The 27,925-nt window shown below is 36.0% G+C and overlaps 1 protein-coding gene across 4 annotated transcripts in view; it reads left to right on the plus strand.

Annotated features, from left to right (window-relative positions):
- The window catches only part of PCMTD1 (protein-L-isoaspartate (D-aspartate) O-methyltransferase domain containing 1), a 64,146-nt gene extending 46,777 nt beyond the window's left edge, over positions 1-17,369 (plus strand). For 3 of the 4 annotated variants that reach the window (XM_044245612.1, XM_044245614.1, XM_044245613.1), the window contains exons 4-6: positions 6,498-6,669; positions 8,499-8,622; positions 16,310-17,369. In XM_044245612.1, coding sequence (XP_044101547.1) covers positions 6,498-6,669; positions 8,499-8,622; positions 16,310-16,677 — 664 coding nt within the window. In that variant the 3' untranslated portion in view covers positions 16,678-17,369. Of the gene's footprint in view, positions 1-702; positions 895-6,497; positions 6,670-8,498; positions 8,623-16,309 lie in introns of all 4 variants that reach the window. The other variant, XM_044245615.1, reaches the window with a different exon arrangement.
- Positions 17,370-27,925: the final 10,556 nt, after the last annotated feature.

A 27,925-nucleotide genomic window follows, 5' to 3' on the forward strand; every position in this document is an offset into this window, starting at 1 on the left:
AATGAGAGATGGAATGGGGAAAAGTTGGATGGCTTCAAAATATTTATAGGAGAATAAATCATTGTTGAAATACTGAAGACTCACTTTTCGGTAATGTACCTGCACATTTCCTATAAAGTATTCGGGGATTGTTTTTGATTCCATGGATTTTCCTAAAGCTTCATTCAATGGAAGAAAAATATGTGTACTTATTCTTAACATTTTGCTTTAAATAATTCTTGAATTATTCTGAGATGAGTTTGGTGCAGTTGGAAGGGAAAACACTTGAAAAGGTAAAGTCTTTGTTTTTTAGAATTTTACTTGATTCAGTAGCTTAATAATTGATTGTGAGTCTTTGAATGGTATAACTGCATTTGGAGATCAAGATAAAATGTTTCCCTGGATTTTCTTCCCAGTGGAAAGTGTTGAAATTTTGTCTTGTTTTGACTGAGTACTCATACCTCTTAAAACCCAAAATGTGTATTTTGACAAAGTGTTTTGAGAAAAAGAGGTTTCTATGATTCATTTGGCAGATTGTTTTGGATGAGATATAAGAACAAGGTAGAATTTTCTCCTATGACCTTGAAATCATTTATTCCATTGGAATAATTGTCTAAACTTTCAATGACAGCATCCTGTGGCACATGATAAACTAGGTGTGCAAATTTTCAGCCCCCACTTCAACAGTGTATTGAAGGGGAATGTTGTTTTTTCTACTCTCAGTCAGCTCCTAGACCTAGACTATCCGTCTAAGAGGGAAGCTGCAGGGCAAGGCTAGGTCACCCTGATCTCCTAGCAGCTTATCAAAAGAATTATATGGGCAAGTTGGCAAGGTCCCTGCTGTGAAGGAAATCATCTGTCCATCTCCAGACGAAGATATTCCAACACGCACCTATAAAGAAAACCACTGCTAAGGTAAGTGATGAGAATCCCGGTGTTATTTTGGGCAAGTGTTCATGTTGTAAACCAAGATAATATGTGCTCTATATTTTCCACAATTGATTTCCAGTGTGCACTTTAGTAAGAGTGTGCCATATATTTTCCCCTCTGCATAAAATTTTAAAAACAGTTACTAGATTTTCAGATTTAAATCAGCAAGTGATTATATAAGTCTAATGTGAATCAGTCTGTAGTTATTACATGTATTTCAGAACTGTTTATTTTGTATACAGATAAGTTATATTGTTAGGTATAATTCAGTATAATTTAGGAGTATGAGTCATCTCCATCTGGGAAGTTGTGTTTTAGAAATTTTTTTCAAAGAATAAAAATGATTGCTACTTTTCATTTTACTAACAGACAAAATTTTAACGAATTTTCCTAAATTAAGAAAAAAAATTAGGTCAAACACGCGTGAATCATACTTTTATGAATACAGTACTAACCACATAGGAAATGCCATTTTGGTATACCTCTTGCTTTCCCCCCAACTCAGGTTTTGTATAGTATGTGGTTGATGTGAAAAAATGGAATTTGGATTTTCCTTTTCACTATTTTTAACCTAGATTTTATGTATAGATCTATAAATAGTGTAGTACTATTTTGTAATAAACTGAAAACTTCTGGTTAGTTTATTGCTGAAGTCTTCCAGATTATACACAAGTTGTATTTGTGGTTTAAAACATGTCCTTTGCCTCTGTAGAGGTTTGTGGAAACCTAGGTGAGATGCAGCGTTCAGAAGATAGTGAAAGTCTACGGAAGAAAATGTTTTCTTTCTTTTCCTGTCTGCTTTGGAAGACTGAGTAGGAATTGTAATTTACTTTGATAACATGGTAGCCATCATCCACGTCTCCAGTCACTTGTTTAGCTCTTTGTAAATATTGGCATGAGCATGATCTGACGCAGGTAGGACCATATCCATAAACATTTCCCTAAGCATTTTTAAATCATAGACTTTCTCAAAAAATATTCTCAGCCCTGGAATCGATATGGGTTTATTTATGTGAAATGCTATTATAAAAATAAGCCATAGTTTTAATATTAGAATACCAAATGTCTAAGTAAGACCCTCAACTATGTACCTAGTTAGAAATACTAAAGCTCATCTCTAAGTCCTTTATTAGAAAAGATAATCCATTACCCATTTATTTTTTATGTGTGTGTGTGTGTAATTGCAATTTGAGAATTTTTTTGTGTTCTTTACTGATGTGAAGGATTCATTTATTACTGGTAGAAAAGATCAAGCCATAGTTACACAAAGGAATCCTCAGATAGGACAGTCTCTGGTAGATGTTTTTCTTAATAACCACTAAATTGGTAGTGTTACAGTTTTTTTGTGATGTGTTTGGCATGTGAATTTTCTGTGTTCTAGATGTTTTAGTGCCAACATTTAAAAATACACAGTGTTCTCCCCAGTGTTACTTTTGTCCCTGCAGTTTTACTATTTTGTATTTAGAAATAGTCCAATACTTTGGAACATCTCAAGTTTGATTAACCTTTCAGGTTTGAGTATTCTGTTAAAGGAAATTAATTTGACCATGGTAAATGAAAGTGTAAGATCCCATATGTATTTGTTAGAAATATATGTTCCATTTGCATTAGTAGAATTTGATAGATTTAGAGATCTGATTTTCAGTATAATGATCCTTTGTATTACTTCCTAAGTGGAAGCAAATGTACTTGTTTTAATCTGTATTACAGGGGAAGAAAGCATTAATTTGTTTCCTAAAATTATGGTGGCTTATTTAAGATCTTCAGAAAGGCCCCCCAAAAGTGCCTTTCAGTTATAGAACAGTTGATTTATTCATTAAAGACAAAGGTTTTTGTTTTTTTTTTAATTATTTGAGTTTTGCTTTTTTAATTATTTTGAGAAAAACTGTATTCTGTAGCATAAGGTTATGGCTTTCTATAGCGATTAATTTAGTAAAACAAGAACCATCATATTGATATAGAAAGTGCCATAGGCGTATATTTTTCCTATAACATTCTGGGCAAGTTTCTCTTCTAGCCCTGAGCTTTTTTGGGGGGGGGTTCATGTTCAGAGTTGGCAGGTGGAAAAGTTGACAAAACATGTTTTTTATATGGTTCACTCAGTAAATACACTTTGAGGACTGTAATAGGTAATGGAGATAAATTTTAAAATTATAGAAGAAATACTCACAGAAGTAACAGGAAAACCAGGAGAATGTTTCAAAGGGTAGATTGTCTTAAGGAGAAAGTATTTGAAGCTCTTAGTTACAAGTGATATAGATAAGTAGAAGGGTATTTGTTTAGTATCTTCAGTTTATGTGGCTGTTGAAATATGCACAAACACACACATTCTCACACACTCACCCACCCCTATACACATAAATATAAAAGAAATACTGAGTTATTTTATATTTATTTTGGACTAAATCTTTGAAGTCCCATGTGAATTTTATCCTTAAAGTACATTTCGATTTGGACTAGCTGCATTTTAAAGGCTCAATATCCACATGTGGCTAGTGACTACCATCTTGGCTACCATGTATCTCTAGATTGACCTGTCTCATCTTTCAGATCTTGACATTTCTCAGGGAAACTTTCTCTGGTTCCATAGGTCTGTCCATTTCCTTTCGTCCTCAGTTTTATGGAATCCTATTCCTTTCCTTTAAATAAAGCATTTATCATAGTTGTAAATCTTTATTACTATGATTCTTCGATGTTCATCTCTTCAACTAGATGTAGGCATGATTGTTTCCCATTGTCTTTTCAATCTTTACACAAAACGGGTGCTCAGTAAATAATATTTCACTTAGCAAATTGTACTTATTAATAGTATAAGGAAATTTGACCAGAATCACACATTTGGTTTTAAAATCAGGCACTGAATTCTTTCTAATTAATTTTTTTGGGATGAAGACATATAAAATATCACTTATCTGAGAAGTGGTTTTAATTATAAGTTGTTTACTTGCAGTGATATTGTCCTAGGTAATAGTTCTCTAAGCTTTCTTTTATTTTTAGTAGGTAGAAAGCTTTTAAAACCATAAATGTATTTTTGAGTTTATTTAACAGACTTGATAAAGAGGTTTTAATAATTTAATTTTTAAAATATAAATTCCCTGCTCATATTCATCCTGAAAATAAGACTAACTTAAATTATTATAAAATTTAATTATTTAAGATGAATTTTTAAAAGAATAAATATTTTTAGATAGACTTCATTGAAAATAGTCTAACTTTCTCATTTTAAAGAATTCTTATTGTGAGTTTGGTGGAAATGATTAAATCACATGATTCACGTTATCCTATTAGTTAAAAGTCAAGAAATTGTATTTTGGCCATATTTTAGACAATCATAAGTTGTACCATAGTCTTGAGTTTAAAAGGAGTTTAAGCATGGTCCCCGACTTAAGTAAGTTTACACGTCCTATGTACTATGCAAATAGAATGAGATACTGTTAAGTAGAGTTGGGTAAGATTCATTTCTAAAACTAATATTTGAACTGTATCTTGAAGGGATAGTAGGCATTTATCAAGGGAAGAGGAGAAGGAAGGGTATTTCAGTCAAAGGAACAGCATATACACAGATACAGGGTTTCAAAACATTTTGGAATAGTTCCACTAAACAAGTGGAAGCACACACAATTGACCCTTTAACAACATGGGTTTAAACTGTGCAGGATGGCTTAAATGCAGATTTTGTTATGGTATATTATGATAAATATGTTTTCTTCTATTAATATTTTCTTTAGCTTTATTGTAAGAATATAGTATACAATACATGTAACATACAAAATATGTGTTAGTCAACTGTTTATGTTACCAGTAAGGCTTCTCAACAGGTTATTAGTAGTTATGTTTTTTGGGAGTCTTAAGTTATACTCAGATGTTTGAGGAAGGAGTTTAGCACCCCTAATGTCTGCCTTGTTCAAAGGCCAACTGTATTCAGTCTGGCTACAGCATAGTATTGGGCGGGGACAGTGTGGGGAAGGCAGGGCCAGGAAATGAATCTGGCACAACAATTTGATGGTAAGGTCATAAAGAGTCCCATGTGGTACTGTATGGGAATTTCACCCTATACTGTGCAATACGGAGCAAAATGATGGAAGAGTCCTAAAAAGTGTGAGCAGCAAGGAGATAGTTACAGTGAAAGAAATAATTGGACATGGACTACCTTAGTGTGGGGGGTGTGGAAAAGAGAGTAAACACTGATGACTCACGCCACCCCAACCTCACACCCCTTCCCACACTACCCTTGGCCCCTCCACTAAGAAGACAGGATACTGAAGACAAGGCATAATTCTGGTAAACTCCTCTTTAAATATTAATGAAGATAATGTCTCTGTGTTTTAGTGAATTTTAATGGAAACTTGTGTAATCTATTAATTACCAAAGAAATAGGATATGTTTTACAAAGTAGAAATGATTATGATTCAGTCAGTGTCATTTTTCACTACATGCTGAAACTTGTAACGTAAATCATTTCATTCTCAAATAATAGCCTGATTTTGCTGTGTGGTCATATTAACTTTAATCAACTTAAAAGTAAAAGGATATTCCATGAATTAGTTTTTTTAAAAAGATGACATGTTTTATTAGTGCATTGGGGTTTTAATTAAATTTGTTATATGTTAGAAACTGTTTTCCGAATTGTTAAAATTTAAGGACTAAAGTAGAAGTCTAAATAGGGTAGTTTGTAAAAGCATAACTACATACCATGAACCAACACTGTAACCAGAACAAGTGGCCTGGATAAGATGCCTTTGCTTTGAAACTGTATCTCCTTCGGTTGCATTGGGAGATCACAGGGGCCAAAGCAGCAGTAACATCTGTAACAATACTGTAACATAGCCCTGCTAAAATCTATTAGGAAAATCTCCCTAATCTTAGTGGTTGCTAAGGTGTGTGGTCAGGGCATTGGTGTCTTTTCCTAACAAAGCTTTCCACTGTTAGCCATAGCAAAAATAATCAGAGATAAATACTGCATGAGCTCTTCCCATTGCCACTGACCCGTCAGCTTTTTTTGGAAAGACCAGTGGAAGGTGAACCTTTTCTTGTTTGCTTGACCCTTGTGATTCTCATCCCTTAGTATATATCATTTGTGGCACATCACAAGAGTGGTATCCTGAGGGGCTTTTCATTGTGTTCATTTTTTAAAAAGATTTTATTTATTTATTTGACAGAGAGAGAGAGAGCCCAAGCAGAGGGAACAGGAGAGGGAGAAGCAGTCTCCCTGCTGAGCAGGGAGCCCGATGCGAGGCTCAATCCCAGGACCCTGGCATAATGACCTGAGCCGAAGGCAGAGGCTTAACCAACTGAGCCATCCAGGCGCCCCTGATTATGTTCATTTTTTTAAGCCCTAAGTGAGGGTTCACTATGGCAAAAAAATAGATCAATGCTTTGAAAACATGCACTATATCATTGATGATAAAACAATATATTTGACTAGTTAAACTTCATAAATATGATATTTAAATAAAATTTCATAATGATATTTTATCCTAAAATTAATTTTGGTAACTTCACTATTTCAAAGAACTGAATTATGTTAAATTTTTTTTAGATCTGATCTTTGTTTAAATGAATTAAAATAGATTTGTTTTTTCATGCAGATTTGAGTTCTGTGAACCTGCATTTGTGGTTGGTAATTGCCTCCAGATAGCATCTGACAGTCATCAGTATGATCGAATTTACTGTGGAGCTGGTGTCCAGAAAGACCATGAAAACTACATGAAAATATTACTGAAAGTTGGAGGCATTTTAGTCATGCCTATAGAAGATCAGGTAACTTCTGCTGTCCTTTGCTTAAACACAGTAGTTTAGGATAGGAAATAAAATCAGTGAAAATTGGTTGTAATTTTAGATAAGTACACTTTATAGATCTATATATAGTAAAAAAAAAATACAAAAACCTTGAAATGGATTCTTAATTATGGAACCAAAGAAAATACAGAAGAAATCCTTTATACTGGGATTTGAAGAGATTGGTCTTTTCACCAGAGCTTAGCCACTACCTGTGTGGTGTTTGCCGAGTTGCTTCCTAACTCCAGTTTCTTTACCTGGGGCTTTTTAATTAAATGTGATGATCTCTACTAACTGCTCAGTTTCCAACATTCTTTAGTTCTTTAAACATATAAAAAGAAAATCTATTTTGGATTTGGTTTGTACTGCTTAAATCCATTAAAGAAACAGATAAGTTTTTAAATCTTCATTTAATACTAGATAGACTTATTTGAAAATATTTTTCAGCAGTTTGCCTGCCCTGGTTTAGAATTACTAGGTATATTAAATGTATGAAATACTGATGTATTCAGAAAATGGGTGGATCTTTCAAAAGGCAATTACTTAATGTATGAAAATACATTTCAAAAAAATCTTTAATATTCATATTAACCTAAGTTTGAGATGTTTAAAATGCCTTGTGTTTTATATAGTAGAAGATTAATTTTATAAGACAACTGGGACCTTGCTGGATTATTTTGGAGTTTATAATCCTAAGAGAAGTCCCTTAACATCACAGCATATTATTTGCAGTTCAGTAGATTTCATCATTACCCTGCACTGTGCTCTGCAGCAAATTGTTTGTCAGTTATTAAAAAGACATAATAAAAATGTTCATTAAAAAGCATTCCTAGAAAAATGTTACTTGAATGCTTCCACAGTTGAGACTCCCAGATGAGCAATCTTATGTTTTCTCTTAAAGATACATTTTCAAATACTTAAGATATGGCTTCCCATTGGTATTTTATTAAATAGTAATTATATACTATTATGCTAATGTCAAATATAATGCACTGATTTTTATAATAGAAATTGAAGATATTAATTCAACTTGATCAAGCCGTGTACTGAGCTAATATTTTTTTCCAAGGACTGGGGATGGGTTTTTGCCAGGTAGGTAAAACTTCTAATCCTTTTGTGATTAATTACATTATTTATGAAATACTAATTTGGGATTAAAATTAGAATCTGTATTGTATTACTATAATGGAGCACCATGAAGTTGAGTCTTTGGTACACTAATCAGAACATGGTTTGGGGGTGCCTGGGTGGCTCAGTCAGTTAGGCAGCTGGCTTCAGCTCGGGTCATGATCCAGGGTCCTGGGATCAAGCCCCATATTGGGCGCTTTGCTCAGCAGAGAGCCTGCTTCTGTCTCTTTCTCTGCCTGCTGCTCTGCTTACTTGTGCCCTCTTTCTGTCTCTCAAATAAATAAATAAAATCTTAAAAAAAACAAAACATGGTTTTATTAGCATAGTGCTTTAACCAAGCAACAGAACCTATGTGAGACATACATTTTGGGAGCCACTAGCAGGTGTGGATTGGAATAAGACCTCTAAAAGCTATTGGATTCCAAATACAGCATGATGAGTCACTTGACTATATTTGGATATTTTATTTACATGGACTAATCTTTTCTTGAGTTGCAAATATTTGTCATTCCTTCTGTATTACTTCATGGTAAGTATTGAAATGAAAGTAATTTGGTTGCATTCAAGTAGAAATGATTATAGCAACCACAGGGGCATTTATTCCATTAAAACAAAATTGTGACTGTAAGGTGATCACATTTCTAGGATTAAGCTATTCTGTTTCTGTTTTTCCCTCTAAATAGTTAACACAAATTATGCGAACTGGACAAAATACTTGGGAAAGTAAAAATATCCTTGCTGTTTCATTTGCTCCACTTGTGCAACCAAGTAAGAATGATAATGGCAAACCAGATTCTGTAGGACTCCGTAAGTAACTGTTGGTCCTTTCTGATTGAAATGTGACTTAGATTGTTCAACTCTTATGTTTGGGATTTAATGGACTACGTAATTATGAAGAATTAAATAAATAGGCAGTAATATATTCAGTAGATTTATTTAACTTTTTTGTGGAGGTGGGTTAAAGCCCCTACCTTGCACCAGATGCTGTTAGCTGCCTTCAGGGACATATGAAGAGAAGGGGCAGGTCAAAGAAAACATGAATTTATTAACTATAATTGTGAATTTACTATGTATATTAAATTTGTTTGCATTTTCTATACAGAAGGACAGCAAATGAAAAAGCCTTTGTGAGCTGAAAAGTGCTTGGTTGTCCAAAACCAGAAATAAGTTTCAGGGTAGTTGAAGCTCATTGGTTAGAGTGTAGAAGATATATTATAAAAGACTTTTCTTAAACTGAAAGGGAAAATCAGTGTTGTTGTGGACAGAGGTAGAAAAATAGTAGACTACGTGGAAGATGGTCGCAGAGGAAAAAAAGTAGCTAGCTGAGTGAGGGTACCATTTATGCTGTTTGAAAGACTGGCAGTGGAGTTGTTTGGAAATAGGTGTGGGAAGATCAGATATTTTATTCTGGCCATGTTTGAGCTCTCTTTTGGCATGTGAAGGAAAGGTAGTTGAGTAGGTATAAACCTACTGTGTGAGGGAGGTATAAATTAAGAATCTCAATGTAAAAATGGCATTTTAAGCTATTAGAATAGATGAGAGCACTTGGGGGGAGGGTGAGGAGAGAGAAGAGGTGTTTGTGTTGGAAACCAAGAAAAAAAATATTTCAAGAAGGGAGTGATCTGTAGCTGAAATACAAAAAAGAGGTGAGTAGTATTAATTGGTTTGTGATTTATCATGGTTTTGGAAATCAGTTATTAAGGTTCTGTACCAAAAATGAACTTTACCATGGTAGACTTCTTTCTATAATTTGCTTTATTTTTTATTTTTTTTTATTTTTATTTTTTTATTTTTTAGATGTTTTTATTTATTTTTATTTGACAGAGAGAAATCACAAGTAGACGGAGAGGCAGGCAGAGAGAGAGAGGGAAGCAAGCTCCCTGCTGAGCAGAGAGCCCGATGCGGGACTCGATCCCAGGACCCTGAGATTGTGACCTGAGCCGAAGGCAGCGGCTTAACCCACTGAGCCACCCAGGCGCCCCAATATAATTTGCTTTTTTAAATGAATTATTTCAAAGTAATCTGGCTTTATATTTAATTTTATTTTCATTTCATTTTACCCTCTTTTGAGCTTTGTGATTTTTGTGGCCTGTTTTTCCCTGTTCAGGTTCTTAACCAATGGAGAGATGGACTAGGTGGAGAGATAGCTAGGAACTGAAATGTCAGTTTTATTACCTAATCAAAGTAGGTGGGGGAGTATGGCTTAGGTCTGCACGTTAAACTATTTTCTCCCTCCTGTTTTCCAGCATGAGAATTATAGGTTATTTATGTCAGTTTTCTTTAACCTATCATAACTGGTTAGAAAGTCATACAGAGAAGTAATGAAAACAGTTCTGTGACACTGTTTAGTCTTGACAGTGGATCAGCCACTTAGGCATTTTTCTTTCTAATGGGCACTGTCATAGCCTGAGCATTCCTCTTTATCTGACAGTTTTTCTACTTTAGTGTCCTTTTTTTTTTTTTTTAAAGATTATTTATTTATTTATTTGACAGAAAGAGAGAGATCGATCACAAGTAGGCAGAGAGGCAGGCAGAGGGGGAGGGGGAAGCAGGCTTCCTGCTGAACAGAGAGCCCGATGCGGGGCTCCATCCTAGGACCCTGAGATCATGACCTGAGCCGAAGGCAGGGGCTTAACCCACTGAGCCACCCAGGCGCCCCTTTAGGTCCTTTAGAAGAGTGTGGTTGTAAGTGTGGTTTTACAGTGACAGATTTATGAATGACATGGATGATGATTGGTTATAAACGGGCAATTTTCATTCTCTCTCAGTTTAAGGATGTCAGTACAAACAGATCTGAATAGTTAAAAAGAGTGTCCTTGGTTGGGTTGAGCAACATGACCATGAATGTAAAGTAGGGATATATTTGGTTCAAAAGGATAAAATGGAGGACAAGCCTGAATTTAAAAAAATTAATTATGCCTCTAAAGTATTTACAGGTGAAATGATCTGTCTCAATTTTCATCAGAATAATATTGTGGGGATGGAAATAGAAATGGCACTGCTGATGAAGGAAGAGTAGCTGGAAGGGGTCGTTGTTGAAACTGAGTGTCCAGTACATGAGATTCCTTATACTGTTAACTCTCTTGGCTATATTTGGAAGTTTCTATAATAAAAAGAAAAAAAAATTACCAGTTTGCAATAATAGCAATTTATAAAAATGAGTCAGGAATTGTGATTTTGTTTAAAAAAAAAAAAGCTTCACTACAAATAATCACAGAATGAAAAATGTTCTGAAAATATTATTTGTGAAAGTTTAATAGGGTGTTTGGAGAATAAGAACAAGTTTTCTCTTCTGTTAAAATTGCTTTCTGTTTAGAGAACATTATTTCATTAATTATAGGGGGTTAAAATAAGAATGTTACTCCCCCCCAAAAAAAAACACACACACAACTAAAAACATACACATGCAAGTCTTTGCCAAATGTATTTTGTAGCTATGAAATTACCCATAATAAACAGTTACTAAATGTAATTATCACTTTCCTCAAGCTTATTTTTCTCCACTTCTATGGTATACACACTGCTCTAAGTTTAGGGCAGGTCCTTTAGAAAGGGATGAAAGGAAAAGGAAAAGGAAAAAAACTTTCAGCTAAAGAAAAATTGTTTCCTTTATACACCACCCATCCAATATTTCTTTCTGTATTCCACGTGTGTGGGTGTTCTACACCAAGCAATTCTCCAGTCCTGTGCAGATACCAAGTAGGTGTCCTGTGATCTAACTCCATTCTGACACTAACCAATGTTAGCATAGACCCTAAAGCTTAAAGGGTCCTATCCCACAAAGCTGCCCCCCTCCTCCTCCAGCTGGAGACACCAATCACAAATACAGGTTTTCATTTATATTTCTGATCTCCTGGCTATAAATCAAACTCCCATGACCCCTTTCTAGAGTTTGATAATTTGTTGGAGTGGTTTACATAACTCAGGAAAACAGTTTACTTACTAGATACCAGGTTTATTATCAGAAGATCTGACACAGAAACAACCAGGTGGAATTGACTCATGGAGGAATCCCAGAAGTTCTCTGAACCCTTTCAGTTAATGCTATTTACGGAGGTTTGATTGATTAAATTATTGGCCATTTATGATTAAGTCAACCTACATCCCCTATTCCCCTTCCAGAGGGTGCTAGTGAAAGTCCCAGTCCTCCAAGTGCATGGTTGGTTCCCCGGGCAACCAGCTCAGCATCCTCAGTCTCCTTGGTGAGCCCAGCTTACCACAAGTCATCTCATTAATGTAAACTCAGGTGTGATTGGTTATCACTTACAAATTCCAAGTGTTTTTAGAGCTCTGGAATTGGGAAGCCAAATGTGCATTTCTTGTTACAAAATCACAAGGGATAAAAGAGACTTCAGAAATTGTGACACTAAACCACCTTGAGTTACATGGAATAGTTGCTGTTTTTGTAGGCTAAAAAATGGCCCCAATTTATCACTTTTTTGAGTTTGACCTAAATATAATGCCTTTTTTAATCTCTGTTAATAAACAAAAGTGAAAGTGCTGACTGCTGGGTTCCTTTCTGTTTAGAGAAACTTTTGGGAAACAAATAGAGCTTACGTGTGTGTGTGTGTGTGTGTGTGTGTGTGTGTTAGAGATAAACTTAATTATAATTTTGAAGTGAAAGCTTTAATTCAAAATAAAATTTTAATAGCAGTTAGGATTTGCGGTCTAGTCCATTAAATCCTTATCTCATGACTGGAAGCATTAGAAACAAGGGAGTGTTAAAGAGTAGAAAATAATGGGAGACTTTTGAATATCTAGGGCTGAGAATTATCGAGAAGTTTTTGTATCATTCAGAAAAACTTAAATGCAGCTCATGTGGATACTATTTTAGGACTTAAGAAAAGTCTGAATCTTTTCCATTGTGGATCTGGTTTGTTCTTTATGAAGTTCAGGTATTCTGACAGTTTAGGATTGAAAGATTATAAGATTCATCATTCTAACAGTGCCCTTGGAATGGTAGTGTTGGCAGAGGAGGAACATAATTAAGGTGTGAAAAGAGAGGACAAAAAATTTAAGAGGTTCAAGAATAAAGACCAGCCAAAAAGACTAATTACAGCTCTATTTCTTAGTTCTTTAATAATTCCCAAACTTTTTTTTTTAAGATTTTATTTATTTATTTGACACAGAGTGATCATAAGTAGGCCGAGAGGCAGGCAGAGAGAGAGAGAGGAGGAAGCAGGCTCCCCACTGAGCAGAGAGCCAGACGTGGGACTCGATCCCAGGACCCTGGGATTATGACCTGAGCTGAAGGCAGAGGCTTTAACCCACTATGCCACCCAGGCGCCCCTCCCAAAACTCTTTTATGGATTTATTTTCTACTAGCTTCCCCTGCCTTTTCAGAGCTTTCCTCAGACATAGACCTTTATTCTCTGTCTACACTCCCTCTTAGGTGCTCAAGGAGAGGCTGATGGCTTCCATATTTCTGCCCCCAGCCCTGACTTCGCTCCTGAGTCTCGGAGGCATGATTCAGCTGCTTGTGTTTGGGCAGGAACCTAGACTGTGAAGTTAAATGCCCATTTGCAGGTCCCAACTCACGTCACTTATTATGACCTCTGTGACCAGGATCAAGTTTTTCACCTCTGTCTGCTTCCTTTTCCTCACTTCATGTGAAATGTGTTATTGCCTATAACATGATGAAATGGTGATTAGTGTGTCACTGTTGTTTTTCTTCCTGAAATCTCCATTCAGGAAATGTGATAGACATTTCAGATTTTGCACAGAACAATTGTGCTTTTCTTCTCCCCAGCTACTCTTCCTCTCTGTCATGTCAGTAATTGGCTGTTAGCACCAACTAGTTTCTTGGGCCAGAAATTCTCCTACATCCAATCCCCATCCATCCTGTCTTCAAAATGTGTTGCAAATTTGTCCAGTTCTCTACACGTTTGCAGCCACCGTCCCTCACTCCCATCTGCATCAGAGCGTGGTCAGATCTCAGGTGGATGACCGGAGTGTTCCAGCTGGTCTACTACCTCTCTTTATGATCCATATTCTACAGAGGAGCCTGAGTGCCATTTTTATTGCATTACATCCCTGTTTTTTAAGAACCCTTGAGTAGCTGCATGGCCAATACAAGGCACATTTTTTACCAATGCCTGCAAGGTCACCCATGATCATACTTCTTACCATTTTCTTCTTGCTCTGAACTTCATCTACACTAGCCTTCTTTCAGCTCCTTGAACATGCTAAGCTCATTTACCTCTTAGGGCTTTGCTATCCCCTCTGCCCCAAGGTATTTACGTGGCTCTTTCCTCTTGTCATTTAGAGCTTAGCCCAGGCATGACTTCCTCAGGGAGATGTTTGGACTCCAGTCAGAAATAGCTCTACCCCCATGTTACTTTCTGTGTCATTGGTGTTTTTTTCCTCCTGTCCTCTTTTTCATAATTATTTTTTATCTACCCCCTCCCCCAAATACATAATCTCCATAAAAGCAAGGACTTAGTCTGAAGTATCCACTATATGTGAGTTCTTTAATAGTAGGTGTCATAGAGTTTAACACAGAGGTGTTGAGTGAATGTTAAAACAGTTTAAATAGTTTTGGGAGGTAGGCAGAGCAGGTGGTTATTTTACACATTTTAACATATAAGGGAGGAGCTCTCACATGTTTTTACTTACCAATGTTCACAACACTCCATTATGGCAGAAGCAGGACTTGAACTCAAATTTTTGTGTGGTGCTTCAGTTTCCATCTCATACAGTTGGGGGCAGGCCCGGGAACAAACAGTTTCTAACTAAACATGCCCAGTCTGGCTCTTTGGAATTCTTACCTATTTCAGGTTTCAGTAGGGAGTTGAAAAAAGACAGTTTGGAGAAAAGGTTTTATAGTAGGCCACTTAGGTAGGTGCTGAGGTGTCTTTGAATCAGTCTGAAAAGTCTCCCATGCTGGAGTTTAAAAAAACAAAACAAAACAAAACAAAACAAACAAAAACAACATAAATTTATCTCCTGTATGGTGTATCTAATTTGTGGTAGGGTCTGGTGTTCAGAATACAGGAAGGACTCTGAGCCTTGGACAGGATGATGTACTGTGCAAGCCTAGAGTGTACAGGGCCCTGTGGGGAGGACAGAGAGGAAATGCTGTGTGACCCCTTATTCCTGGAGCTTTTATAGTCTGGTGGTATAGAGATACCACATACCAGAGAGTTCCTAAGGAAGGCAGGATTTCATAGTAAAACAAAAAAGTGTGCAAGGGAAGTATCCAGAAAAGTATACCAAAAGTGAAGAAATAAAGCTAAATGGTGAAGATTTTTATTTATTTATTTGATAGACAGAGAGAGATCACAAGTAGGCAGAGAGGCAGGCAGAGAGAGGGGGAAGCAGGCTCCCCGCTGAGCAGAGAGCCCGATACGGGGCTTGATCCCAGGACCCTGAGATCATGACCTGAGCTGAAGGCAGAGGCTTAAACCATTGAGCCACCCAGGCGCCCCAATAGTTAAGATTTTTTAATGCTGTTTAACTGGAAGAGGGTTATGTCCTATTTTGTTTAGGCATTTGAGGATCCTTGATGATAGTTTTATTTCTACAGGGCTGGAAACTTTGTGAGACTAGAGTTAATTTCTGTATATATAAAGTATTAGAACAGGCTACAAAGAAGAGTATGTGTTCTAGGGCTTATGCATTTATAGGTCTGTGGGAAATGGGAGTGAAAAGACAGGATGGGTTCCAACTGTGATGTGTTTGATAAAAGTAAACATCAGTAACATAAGGAAATCTGTGATGTGTTTTTGGGTTATTAAATTGTTGACAGCGTGATTTCTGGTGGCCTTTCACCTAGGAACCAGTTCTACTTACCGATTTACAGAGAAAAATTCTGTGTGTGTGTGTGTGTGTGTGTGTGTGTGTATAAGTAATAGCTTTAAAGCTCAGACTGAAGGAGCTGTTCAAATGTTGCCTTTATTTGAGTTTTTGGAATCAGTTGTTCTTATATGATTTTCAACACCAAAAAATATAAGAAAGGTATAGTATAAGATGTCTCTTTTATTCTTGTTCCCTAAGTACTTCATTCTCATGTAGCCTATTTCTAAGTTCTTAACTTATTCTCTCAAAGAATTTTTATGCATATATATGGGGACATACATTATCTGTGCACAGAAATCTTTCCAGTATCCACAGAATTTAAAGATTTTTTATTTTTATTTATTTGACAGACAGAGATCACAAGTAGGCAGAGAGAGAGGAAGGGAAGCAGTTTCCCCGCTGAGCAGAGAGCTCGATGTGGGCCTCGATCCCAGGACACTGGGATCGTGACCTGAGCCGAAGGCAGAGGCTTTAACCCACTAAGCCACCCAGGCGCCCCAGTATCCACAGAATTTAAAATGGTGGCTTGGCAAATAGTAGGCATCTTGAAGTCTTTGTTAGATGGAAGTCAGAGTAGCTAAGAAATACTTGTTTTGTTCTGTGAGGGAATGAACAATATATTATGTTTTACTTTTTTATGTTTTGTGTGTGTGTGTGTTTTATTTTTTTTTGTTTTTCTTTTTGTTTTTATTTTTAGCCCCCTGTGCTGTCAGGAATCTCCAGGACTTGGCTCGTATTTATATTCGACGTACACTTAGAAATTTCATAAATGATGAGATGCAGGCCAAGGGGATTCCTCAGAGGGCTCCACCAAAAAGGAAAAGAAAGAGGGTTAAACAGAGAATTAATACCTACGTATTTGTGGGTAACCAGCTTATTCCTCAGCCTCTAGACAGTGAAGAGGATGAAAAAATGGAAGAAGATAACAAAGAAGAGGAAGAGAAAGACCATGGTGAAGCCCTGAAGCCCGAGGAGCCGCCTCAGAATTTACTGAGAGAAAAAATCATGAAACTACCCCTACCTGAATCTTTAAAGGCTTACTTGACATATTTTAGAGAAAAATAACTTAGATCAAGAAGAAAGAATACCTACTGATTATTCCTTTAGTCTTGAAAATGTAGCATTTGTTAGGAGTTAAAATTCTTTCATCAGAGCAAACTATAGGGGAAAAAGTATAACTTGTTTCTGTCTTAGTAATAAAAAAATGATGTATTCAGTAATTAAAGAGAATCCCTTTTATAAAATATATTTTTCTTTAAATCTTGGAAAAATGCTGTTTTAACTCAGAGTGACTTTAAGAATGGAATGCAACAATACTCAAGATTTGTGTACTGTAAATCCTTTTCTGATTCTTTACAGATTTCTAGTGGTTAGGCTTACATTTAATTTTGTATAAGGCTAAATAATTGTTAAGCATATACTGATTTTTGAATTGTAGTTGTTTGCATTTCCTGTATGAAAACTTTCTTACCTAATTAGAAAATCAAATGCTGTGTAGAACCACTTACCTTACTTTGTTGCAGTCACTATTGCTGAGTTGCTATAGTATTCCGGGCAATATATGAGTGCAATAACAATACAAATATTGAATAATTTAGCTTTAAAAAAAAAGTTTCATGGAATTCAACAGCACTGCTACTTTTGCTTTTGAATCTATTGCCAAAAGACACGGGAAATGATCTGCTTCTCTCATAGAGATTTTAAGAGCACATCAAGTGAGTATTAAATAAAAAGTATATACCTAATACAGTTCTTAATTTGTGTGTGGTCCCTTTACATTTTCAGTATTTAAAAATAATGAGGTTATCTTATTTGCTGGAGTTTCAGAAGATAGTACATTTAGGATTGGTTTTCCTCTTATTCAGTGTATAAAGTATTTGTTTTAAAAAAGAATATCCATTGTTCTGAATGACTGTTGACAGCACAGACAGGTAGGGAGTAAACATGGGTAACAGCCTCTTTCTGAGTTGTACACAGAGGCAGGACCAGAGCAGATTTGGTCAGCAGGTGCACTTTAGCCAAAAGAACCATTTAAATATTTGTCTTTGACAAGTCGGAACTGATCTAGCCTACATACGCTTTGAAATTCATCTTTGTGTAGTGTATGAGATATTCACAGGAATTGTATGTAGATGCCTTTTTGCTTTGAAAATTGTGTTCAGAATCATAGTATAATCTTTGGGACCTATGTTGTGCTCATTTAAGTTATCATGGTGTTTGTGGGGTTGTTTTTCTGTTTTTTTTTTCTTGGGGTTTTTTTTTTTTGGTAAAATTATAATGATTCTCACTTTTTTCTTCATATTACATACTTAAATTATCCATCATTTGACTATTAGTTATAGCTTTATCGGGGATAAAACAGGTAGTAAATGCCATTGTTGGTTTCTTTTCTTCCTACTAGGACCTGAAAACAGTCATTCCTTGTTAAGAAAGTATACAGTGTAACATATTTGCTACTTAGTGTCACATGGATTATGTATTTTTGAAAAGGAAAAATTTGAGAGTATCACTACCAACAGCATCACTATTGTAGTAGTTGATCAAATATGTTTAAGGAAACCCAACTGATGTATATAATAAAGGATTGTTATCTCTTGAAAGATTAACTATTAGTAATACATGGATGGTTTCAAACATCTTGGGTAATTCTACATTTTTAAAACAAGTGTTTGAAATATTCTAAGTTATGAATTCTCCTAAGTAAATAAGGATATTTTAGTAACGGGAAGGATAATTTCGTGGAAGGTATTTGTTTTATACCAGTGCTTGGGGTTAGGGGTTAGGGTTTGGAGTTGCGTGTATCTCCACAAATTTTTTTTAGATGATTACTAAGCTGTTACTGTTAAGAAATGTCCCATCTCATTTCTGTCAAGGAAAAAAAAACAGTTTTACACGATTGTCATCTGTTAGGAATGTTCATTTTATTTTAAATTAAGTGTTTTAGAGGTTTAATATCAAGTTCCCAATGCCCACATATTTTTATCTAGCTCCCTTCCCCTGGCCACCCTCTACACACTTTGTTGGTTTTGGAGCTAGTGTCCAGTTACGTAAACATAAATAATTCTTAAGTGTTGATTTTACTATTCAAAAGAGAGTTTTTGTTGAGGATATATTTTGAAGATTGACTTACTCATATGGTCCCTTACTCTGTTGACCTTAGCAAAGTGTACAGTAGATTTTCATGATCATTATATGTTTTTTTGTCATTGAAATGTATCTTTTGTGTATTTAAATGCATTCATTTTACAGTTGTGACTTTATTTTTGAATTTAAATGAAATAGAAATAAAAAATGAAAATTCAAGTGAAAAGCCCTTTTATCTATTAGTGGGAATATATTAGAATGATTAAGTATATTTTGGGTTTGTGTTTATTTTTTAATGAATTTACGGTTATTTGAGTATGGTTAATTATGCTTTTTTAGGCTAAAGAAGTAGCAAATAAAGGTTAGATAAAAATTGAAATTGATGAAGAATATATTCATGGGATTTTAGCAGCCAGATAAAATGATAGAAATAATCTAATCTAGGTTTGTTTTTTTTTTAATTTTATGGAAAGAAAGTAGGCTTAGGGAGATAGCATGATTTTCCTAAGACAGATAGCTAGATGGAAACGGCTTGAAGTAGTTTCCAGCATCTGATAAATCCAAGAAAGCTTTAGCAGCACCACTACTACCAGGAAGATTATTTAAATCTATACCTCATATTGGTTGACACATTAGGTTCTAGTTTTAGTAAAGAAAAAAATGTCATTAAAATAGCATACATAATGTTTAAAATACAAAAAATATTAAATGTTGATTTCTAGCTGTTTGAGAGGATACAAATGAAGTGCAAAGCCTGAAATCATGGGAAGGCCTTGGAAAACTATTTTAAATAAACAATTGCATATTAATTAAACTTTGTTCTCCAGTGGCCTGGCTTTTTTTTCTTTTTAATTTAGAAAATCCCAATGCATCTATGACTATATGCAAGAGGTATTGTATGTAGTTTTCTGTATTCAGACATCTCATTTCCTTTTGACTGTTGACACTTCTGAAGACAGTGTAGATTTTTTTAAAATTTATTTTTATATTCAGTAGATATGAAGAATATTTAGAAGATATATGCAAAACCCAAGGAATAAGTAATTCAGTGTACCTGTAAGTACATGTGTGTACCTACAGCTAGCTTTGACTACTGGCATTACCATGACTTGTGTTCCCCTTCCTAATCTCCTCTTAATTCTTCTCTGGGGTCTTCCTTTTGTGTTTATCATAACCTTGCCTTTTGCTGTAGCTTTAGCACATATGTTTGTATCTCTCAAGGATATATCACTTGGCTTCATACATACTTAACTTTATATTAATGGAATCATACTCTGTGTATTCTGCAGGTTATTTTTTCACTTCATGTTGCCTTTTCTGAGATTGCTCTGTGTTGTAAATAGTTACCTTGTATCCACGACTCAGTTTAATTAATCTTTATACTGTTGATGGACATTGTTGTTACATCAGATACTTTGCTTGTCAACATTCTTAAACATGTCTTGTGACTGTGTGCAAGACTCTTCATAGACTGTACATCTAGGTGTAGAATTCCTAGATCATAGAATATGTTTATATTCACTTTCACAAGGTGGTGCAAATTTATTTCCCAACATAGTGTTAACAGTGTGTTTCTTCCTACAGAGTTTAAACGTTCCAGTTACTGCTTAACCTAACCTATATTTAATAGTGATTTTGCCTATTTAGTAGTATGAAGTGTTAGAGGGGCTTTGTTACTTATTAAGGGGGTTTTATAAGGGGTTTTTTTTGAGTGTTTTTTTGGTTTTAAGTTTCCTTTCTGTAAAGTTCCCAGTAGACTCTTTTGAAAATGTTTTATTCCTTAGTTTCTTTTAAAGAAATTGACTTGTAGGGTTCCTTTTGTAGCCTGGCTATTAACCAATTGTGAGTTATGTGTATTGCAAATATCTTTCATTAGTTTGTGGTTTCTGTTCTCATTCTGTTTGTAGTGTCTTTCTTGAATTAGATTTTTTAATTTTAATTGTTAGATTCATCTTCACACAACCTCAGTTGTGTGAAGATGAATATGAAAATATATTGAAAATATATTTTGAAAAATAATATGAAAATATTAGCCTATATTTTCTTACAAAAGTTCCGTGATTTTTGTCGTTCACATTTAAGTCTGTAGTACACTTGCTATTGATCTTTGAGTAAAATGAGAAATAATACTTTCTTTTTATTAATATTTTTTATTAACATATAATGTATTATTAGCCCCAGGGGTACAGGTCTGTGAATCGCCAGATTTACACACTTCACAGCACTCACCATAGCACATACGCTCCCCAATGTCCATAACCCCACCACCCTCATAATAATTTCTTTTTTCACTTTGTTGATCAACTGTTTCAACACCATTTTTTAAAAGTCTCATTTTCTTCCTCTGATCTGCAGTATTAACTGTCATAAATTTATGTATCTTTTTGCTTTGTGTCTAGGTTTTCTTTTCTATTTTGTTAGTTTATGGATTCCTGTGCTAAAACTACACAGTCTTATTTACTATACATTTATAATAATTCTTGATCTAGTAAATAAGTCCTTTCAATTTAAATTTCAGGAATTTCTTGGCTATTCTTGGACCATTTGACTTTGAAACACATTTTAGAATCAGTTTCTCAGACTTATACACAGTCCTCTTGGGATTTCACTTGGAATTACTGAGTTTATAGATCAACTTGTGTGAGAACATGTTTATATGATGCAGTGTCCTCCAATCCATGAATAGGGTACTTCTCTTTTTTATTTAGGTCTTATTAAATGTCTTAACAAAGGTAGGCAATTTTGTTTGAAGCATCTTTTGATTTATGTGTAGATATTTTACATTTTTTCAATGCTGTTGTATTATTTGTTAAAATCACACTTTGCTCCATTATTGATTTTTATGTATTACTTAAATCCCACTGTCTTGTGATTGTTCTAAATTTTCTACATAGACAACCAAATCATCTTTATAAAGATGGTTTTTTTTTTTCCTTTGGGTTTGTTTGTGTTTGTTTTTGTTCATTTTGTTTTTGTTTTTGGTCAGATATGTTGGTTGGGACCTCCAGTACGGTGTTCAGTGGAAGTGGTGAACAGGAACCTTATTTCTTGTTTTATTGCCTGGACACAGTCATTTTTAATAAATGGCTTGGTGTGCTTTGAAAGAATATGTATTCTGTTCTTCAGTATAGTATTCTGTAAATGTAATTTGAATCAAATTTTTTATTGTATTTGAATCTAATACTTTTAAACATTTTTTTGTATGCTCTTGTGATTTTCAGCAAAATCTCTCACTTTGATGGTAGAATGTCAGTTCATTGTAGTTCTTCCAGTATTTCCTTTGTGTATTTTGATGCAGTGATGCTACACTCTAGGTTTCTTATGTCTGTCTGGTGATTTAAACCTTTAACATTACGTAGGATCCCTATTTGTATCTATCCTTTACTTCAAAGTCCATTTGGTTTGATACTCCTATAGCATTGGGCAGGGGGGGGGTGCTGGTCGCCTAGTGTATCTTTTTAAATTTTTACTTTAAAAGCTAATTTGGGGATACTACATCTCCAGGGAGATTTTTTATTCCCTTCCTTTTCATAGCAAGTTTGAAACAGGCAGTTTTCCTTGTGTCCTCTGGGTGGACGGGGACAGGGTAAAGTGGATTTCTAGTTCATCCTTAATGAACTTGAGGAAAATTCAGGTTTTCCAGTTAAGACCCTCCACTTAGGAAAAGGCTTTTTTTTCTCCCTCCTGTAACCCTGATACTTGGGTATCTATCTATTTTACTTGGTTAAGCAAGTACTCTTCAAGCTGAACCAGCCTTCAGTGTTTACTTACATTGCCAGGTTCTCATTTTTTTTTCAGTTTTGGACTCTTGTGTACATGTTTAACTTAGCACCTTGATGCATTTTTTAAAATGTTTATAATACTTAACATATATAATAATACTTTTCTGCAGGAAAGTTGTCCTGAGGCATTCGAGGAAAGAATCTACAGTCTATAGTAGCTGTGTCACTCATGTGGTTCTCTGCCTTCCTTATAGTTCTTAACCCTATATTCACAGGAGGTAATCAGTAGCATTTTCTCATTTATTGGAGCTTAGGTTTCTCAATAGAGAGTGTGTTGTCTCTCCTAGAAAATACTGTATGAATACAAGCTAATACATTTTGAACTGAAAGCAATGCGCAAACTTGTGTGTCTTGTCCATCCAAGTCACAAGCATTGGCAGAAACAGTAATTGTAAGGCATGGAATTGAAAAGAAGAAATTAGCTTTTTTTGAAGTTTATTTTGATATTTAGACAATAAAGTAAACATGAATAATTGTCAAGCATACTTGGTTTATTTTAAAATCATTCTTCATAGTATTTTTCCTTGTGATCTGTGCATTTTAATTAATAAAACCCCACGTATTTAAGTTTGAACATTTTGCCAAAAGAGGGCAGTATTCACCCACTGTAGAATGTAAGAGGGCTGAAAAATTACTGGAAAGAAGGAAAATGAATTTGTTTTTCCTTATAAGGTTGATAAGCTTTGACAAAACTAGATCTGTAGTCATTAGATTTGTCTCCCAGTCTGGTCATCTGGGAGTTGCCTAGATTGTACCATCCCAAATTTTAATTTGTTTTTCTATTACTTTTACATTTTTTAAAGTTCTAGTTTAGGGATTTGTTTGAAAATTTAGTCTTTAAGGATAAAACCATAAACCTTTTCTAAACACCTGCTTAGAGTAACCAAAAAACTTGTTTAAAGCATATTTATTGAAGTCTGTCTTTGCCAGTGTCCTCCGGGCCACTCAACTCAGTGACCCGTGGCTAATTAAACCTGGTAGAGAATGTGTCTTCAGCCATTGGTGCTGCCACTGAGCCCAGCGGTGGCTCGGCCTTGTTCTGTTTTACACATACGTTTGTCTGTCAGTTTGTCTTCTCTGCATGGTGGTGTAGTAGTTCATGATGTAGACATAACAGCTTTAAATATTAAAGGAAGAAATCAAAGTAGCTTGTTTGAATCTCGTGAGTGAAATGCTTTGGGCTTGAGGTGTAGAATATATAGGAAGAAAGGAAACCATTTTTTGACAACATGCTTTGGAGCCGGGAAGGAAAATGTGAGCCCAGATCAACTAATTAGAGCTCTGCCCTTTAGGATTTGGTAATAACTGCCGCATAAAAAGAAAAGCTGTTCTCCATCGATTCAATAAGTAATCAACTTGCGCTTCAGAAGGACAGCCGGGGGAGAAAAAAGGACAGCTAGGGGCTAAGAGGCTAGCGCTTACATAACATGTAAAGTGGAAGCAACTTTGGAAAAGTTTATATTTGCATCATGCTGCCCGAATAGAGGGCGTTTGTTTCCTGAAATGGCCTTTGCACGGACTAGCTTCTCGGCGTCCAAGTCCAGCGCCCCCTAGAGGCGGCGGGTGCCCGCCGCCCTGTAATGTGATCTCCCTACTCCGGGATTGGTCGGAGGCTGAGTTTCCCCCTAGGAGCGGCGCTTCGCCGGGGCTCCCAAGCCGGGTCCCGCACCGCACGGCAGGTCGCGCACCGCAGCAGCCGCCGCCGCTTCCGTCGCCACCACCGCGGCTGCTGCTCCTGCTTCTTGCCTTCCAGCAGCGAATGGAGCGATGGAGTCCAGACTCTCCTGCTGGACCGCTTGCTTTCTCCTGGTCGTTTGGTGCCTGCCAGTGCTGCCCTGCCCTAGCCGGTGCCTTTGCTTGAAGAGCACCGTTCGCTGTGTGCACTTGATGCTGGATCACGTTCCTCAGGTGCCCCATCAGACCACAGTTCTGTAAGTTGCCAGAGATGCCCATTCAGCACTTTTCCATTGCCCTCTACTGAGACTGAGCACTCTGCTTTTCACCTAAATTCCTGATGCGGTCCCTGCTGTGTAACTGGAAGAGGGTTTTCACGTTTCAAACGAATTAATGGTCCTGCTTTGTTATACTAGAAAATGGGAGCGATGATGTGTTGAAATAAGTGTTTGCACGAGGTGCAGTTGTATTTTCCAGCATCTTCCAGAACTTACTAAGAATTCACAACTCTATCTTAAGAGTAGTCCTGCATAGAGTCTCAGATTATTCCTTTCATGCTTTCCAAAATCCTTTGGACTCCTAATTGGGTCAGCATGTGTCTGTCCCATTTGAAAAGAACTAATTCAGCTTCGGAGTGTGCTTCCAACTGATTACGTGCTGGCGATTTGCATTTCTCATGTTAATTATTGGACTTTGTATTGCGTGTGCCTCTCAGGTGGGTGATCCTGTCAACCTCGGGTCCTTGAAGGACTGTTGGTTTTCCAGAGCAGGCCCTGTCCAGTAGAGCACTGGGTACTTAGAAGCCTTCTGGAGCAGTGACTTAATCAGCATCTAGGAGGCATTATGGGCTGGTAGTGGGATAGAATAAACCATGATACAAGTATAAGATGGGCCTTGGTTCAAATCATTATAGTAAGGTGGGGATAATAAACCTGTATTATTGAATTAACATTTGGATTAAATTAAATAGTGTGTGTGAAGTGTGAATTGTTTATTATCATTTTTAAGTCTTAGATCAAAACAGAAGGCAAAACACTGAAAGGACATACTGATTTGAAGGGTTCACCTCTCTGTGATGAAGTTTTTGCAGATTATGTCATGTCCATGGAAGAGAACTTTCACTGTTCCAAGTCCATTCTTGAGCAGAGTGAAATAGCTTAACATTCCTGGGATTTTGAGATATGAGATAAGAAGATCAGCACTGTTGTTTTTTTGGTCATCATCATAAAATGAGGAATTTCGCTTGGTAATGAAAAGTTGAAGTTAGTGGTTGGTACTTGTTTAGAATAAGATCGATATTTGCCATACATATTTATGGTAATTTTTATTAAGCATTTTGCTTATTTCATATGCTTACAAATACCAAAATAAGTCTAATAAAAAGGAGTAAGACAGGTTCTTGAAACTGGGACTGCTCCACAATCAGCACAGCACCAGAGAGGCCTTTGGCATTGTAGCCATCCCTGCCTGTATCATTTTGTAATAGCAGTTTTTGACAGAGTAACAGCCTTACAGAAGGGGCAGCTTGTCTAATCACATGCCACAGACTTAAAATAAAAAGCTACTTAGGCTCCAATCTGGACCTAAAATTTTGATGTTTAGGTGTTTCGAAGAAGAAATTAGCACTCATTAGACACTGTTTTTGAGACATACTGGACAGAACTGAACGGACACTATTGATGTACTTGTGAAGAGCCTTCCACTACATGTGGAAATAAGTCCTAATGGTTAGGTTCTCAGGTTCCAGACTGGGCCTGCCGATACCCCTACCTACAGATGAAATGTGTGTTGCCTGGGTGAGTTCCCAGCTTCATGATGTCTCAGTTTCCTTTTCCATAAAATGGAGATGCTAATAGTATTCATCATCTAGGGTTATTCTGAAGATTAAATGAGTTAATGCATGTTAAATACTTAAAATAGCATCTGTCCCTACTAAGCAGTAGAAGCGTTTGCTATTATGTTTACAGTTAAGGATATAATTTGAGCTGCAAACTCAAATACCCCAGAAGTTGGCTGGTAAAGTAATGTGAAGGAAGTGGGTGGGTGAGGACAAACCACTTCATGAGTAGTGTGATGGACTGCAACCAACCTCAGCTTGGGTCTCTTGGGACCGTGAGGAGGAAGTGGTGAGCCAGCAGCAAGGGCCGGCCAGCCCCTGAGCTCATTGCTGCTCTGTGGGAATTTGGGCCCATTGTTAACGAGCTTGCTGTATTTTTCAAGCAGCTATGGAAGTAAAAAATGAAATTCCCTAACTTTTAAATCTTAGAGGATCAATTTTATTATTTTTTTTAATGTGAAAGGCAAGAGCACACAGGCCCAGCCACACATATTTGTAGGTTACTTTTATCCCAGGACCTTCCATTTGTGATCTCTATTAGAGAAATAGTATAAAGGTCAAGAAATAGATGTAAAGCTTATAAAAGTTGGTGCAGTCTACTTCTTTTGGGCTTCAAATCTTTGACATAGGATTACTTTTTCAAGCAAGCAATCATCAAGATACACTGCTAATTGCATTAAAATAAGAATTCTGGAAAAGAAAAAATCCAGCCTTTGGAAGCTAAGGCAAATGGGGCCTGGCCCAATTTCTCCCCAACAGCAGCATCAAGAGTTTTTGTTAAACCATACTTAGATATATATGTGTTGTCATCATAACTGTGGAAACAATGTAAATAAACATAGCCAAAGTGCTTAGTAAATGTTAATTAGCAGTAGTATAGCTATCTTGAGTTTGTCTTTACATGTTTTTAAAATTTTAACTTTAATACAGAAAATACTTTTCTCAACCATAGGTAAGGAAACTTCACTATACTTATGATTGATTATGGTTGGTGTTTCAAGTTTAGCAAGATGAAAAAAACTACTCCTCCCAATCTTTAATTCCATCTATAAAGATATCATTGGGTCATTTACCAAATAAGCTGTTACCATTTAGAAACTCTCACTCTTCATGCTCTCTGTTTTAGTAAAGCAAATCTTTCAGAATTTGGATTAGCAAACAAAAAATTTCTAGTAATGAACTTCAAGGAACCTGTCCAATAATCAGAAGCCCTGTGTAGCTTTTGTTGATTTTCCTTTAGCCCCAGGTCATTAGGTTGTACCTCCAGAATCTCAGCTGCCAGTTAAGAAATGTGATGTTCTTAGAATTCCCAGGAGTGAAAAACTGAGCCTTGGTTGAACTCAGGGACTGTGATTAAACAGGCTCTAAAAACTATCTCAGTTCCACCAGAAAAAATGTAAAAAGTGATTGAGAATTGCCCCAATTTTTAAAATTTCCCCTAAATTTAAATTTTGCCCAGTTTTAAAATTACAAATATGTAGAGAGTGAAGTTTTAACTATTTAATTAGGGTATTTCCGTTATGTACAAAGCTTACTTTGCCTTCCAAATATACCAACCTTGGGAGGAAGGCTGGGTGGCAAATGGGAAAATGACAAGTTCAGTCATGAAAACATTTATCCAGCTGATAAAAATGTCATGTTCAAGAAGAAAATAGAATTCCTTCAGCTCTTTCTAGTTTCCAATCAAATCAGACAATTAGATTTTTTTTTCTTAAGTTTAACCCTCAGGGGTTACTATGACCTTTGAAACAGAATTTTTCATAACTTTTTTGCAACTGACATAACTTGCTGGCTTTGAGTTAGCACTTAGTAGTGAGCAGGCCCGGACTCCCTTGACACTTTCCCATTTGGCATGGTTGAAGGGAAGCGTGAGGGAACTGGCAGAACTATGTCTGAATTCAAACCTACCCCAGTTAATTGACCAGTTGGGGAGAGA

Source organism: Neovison vison, chromosome 4 (genome assembly GCF_020171115.1).
Source record: "Neovison vison isolate M4711 chromosome 4, ASM_NN_V1, whole genome shotgun sequence".
NCBI lineage: Eukaryota > Metazoa > Chordata > Mammalia > Carnivora > Mustelidae > Neogale > Neogale vison.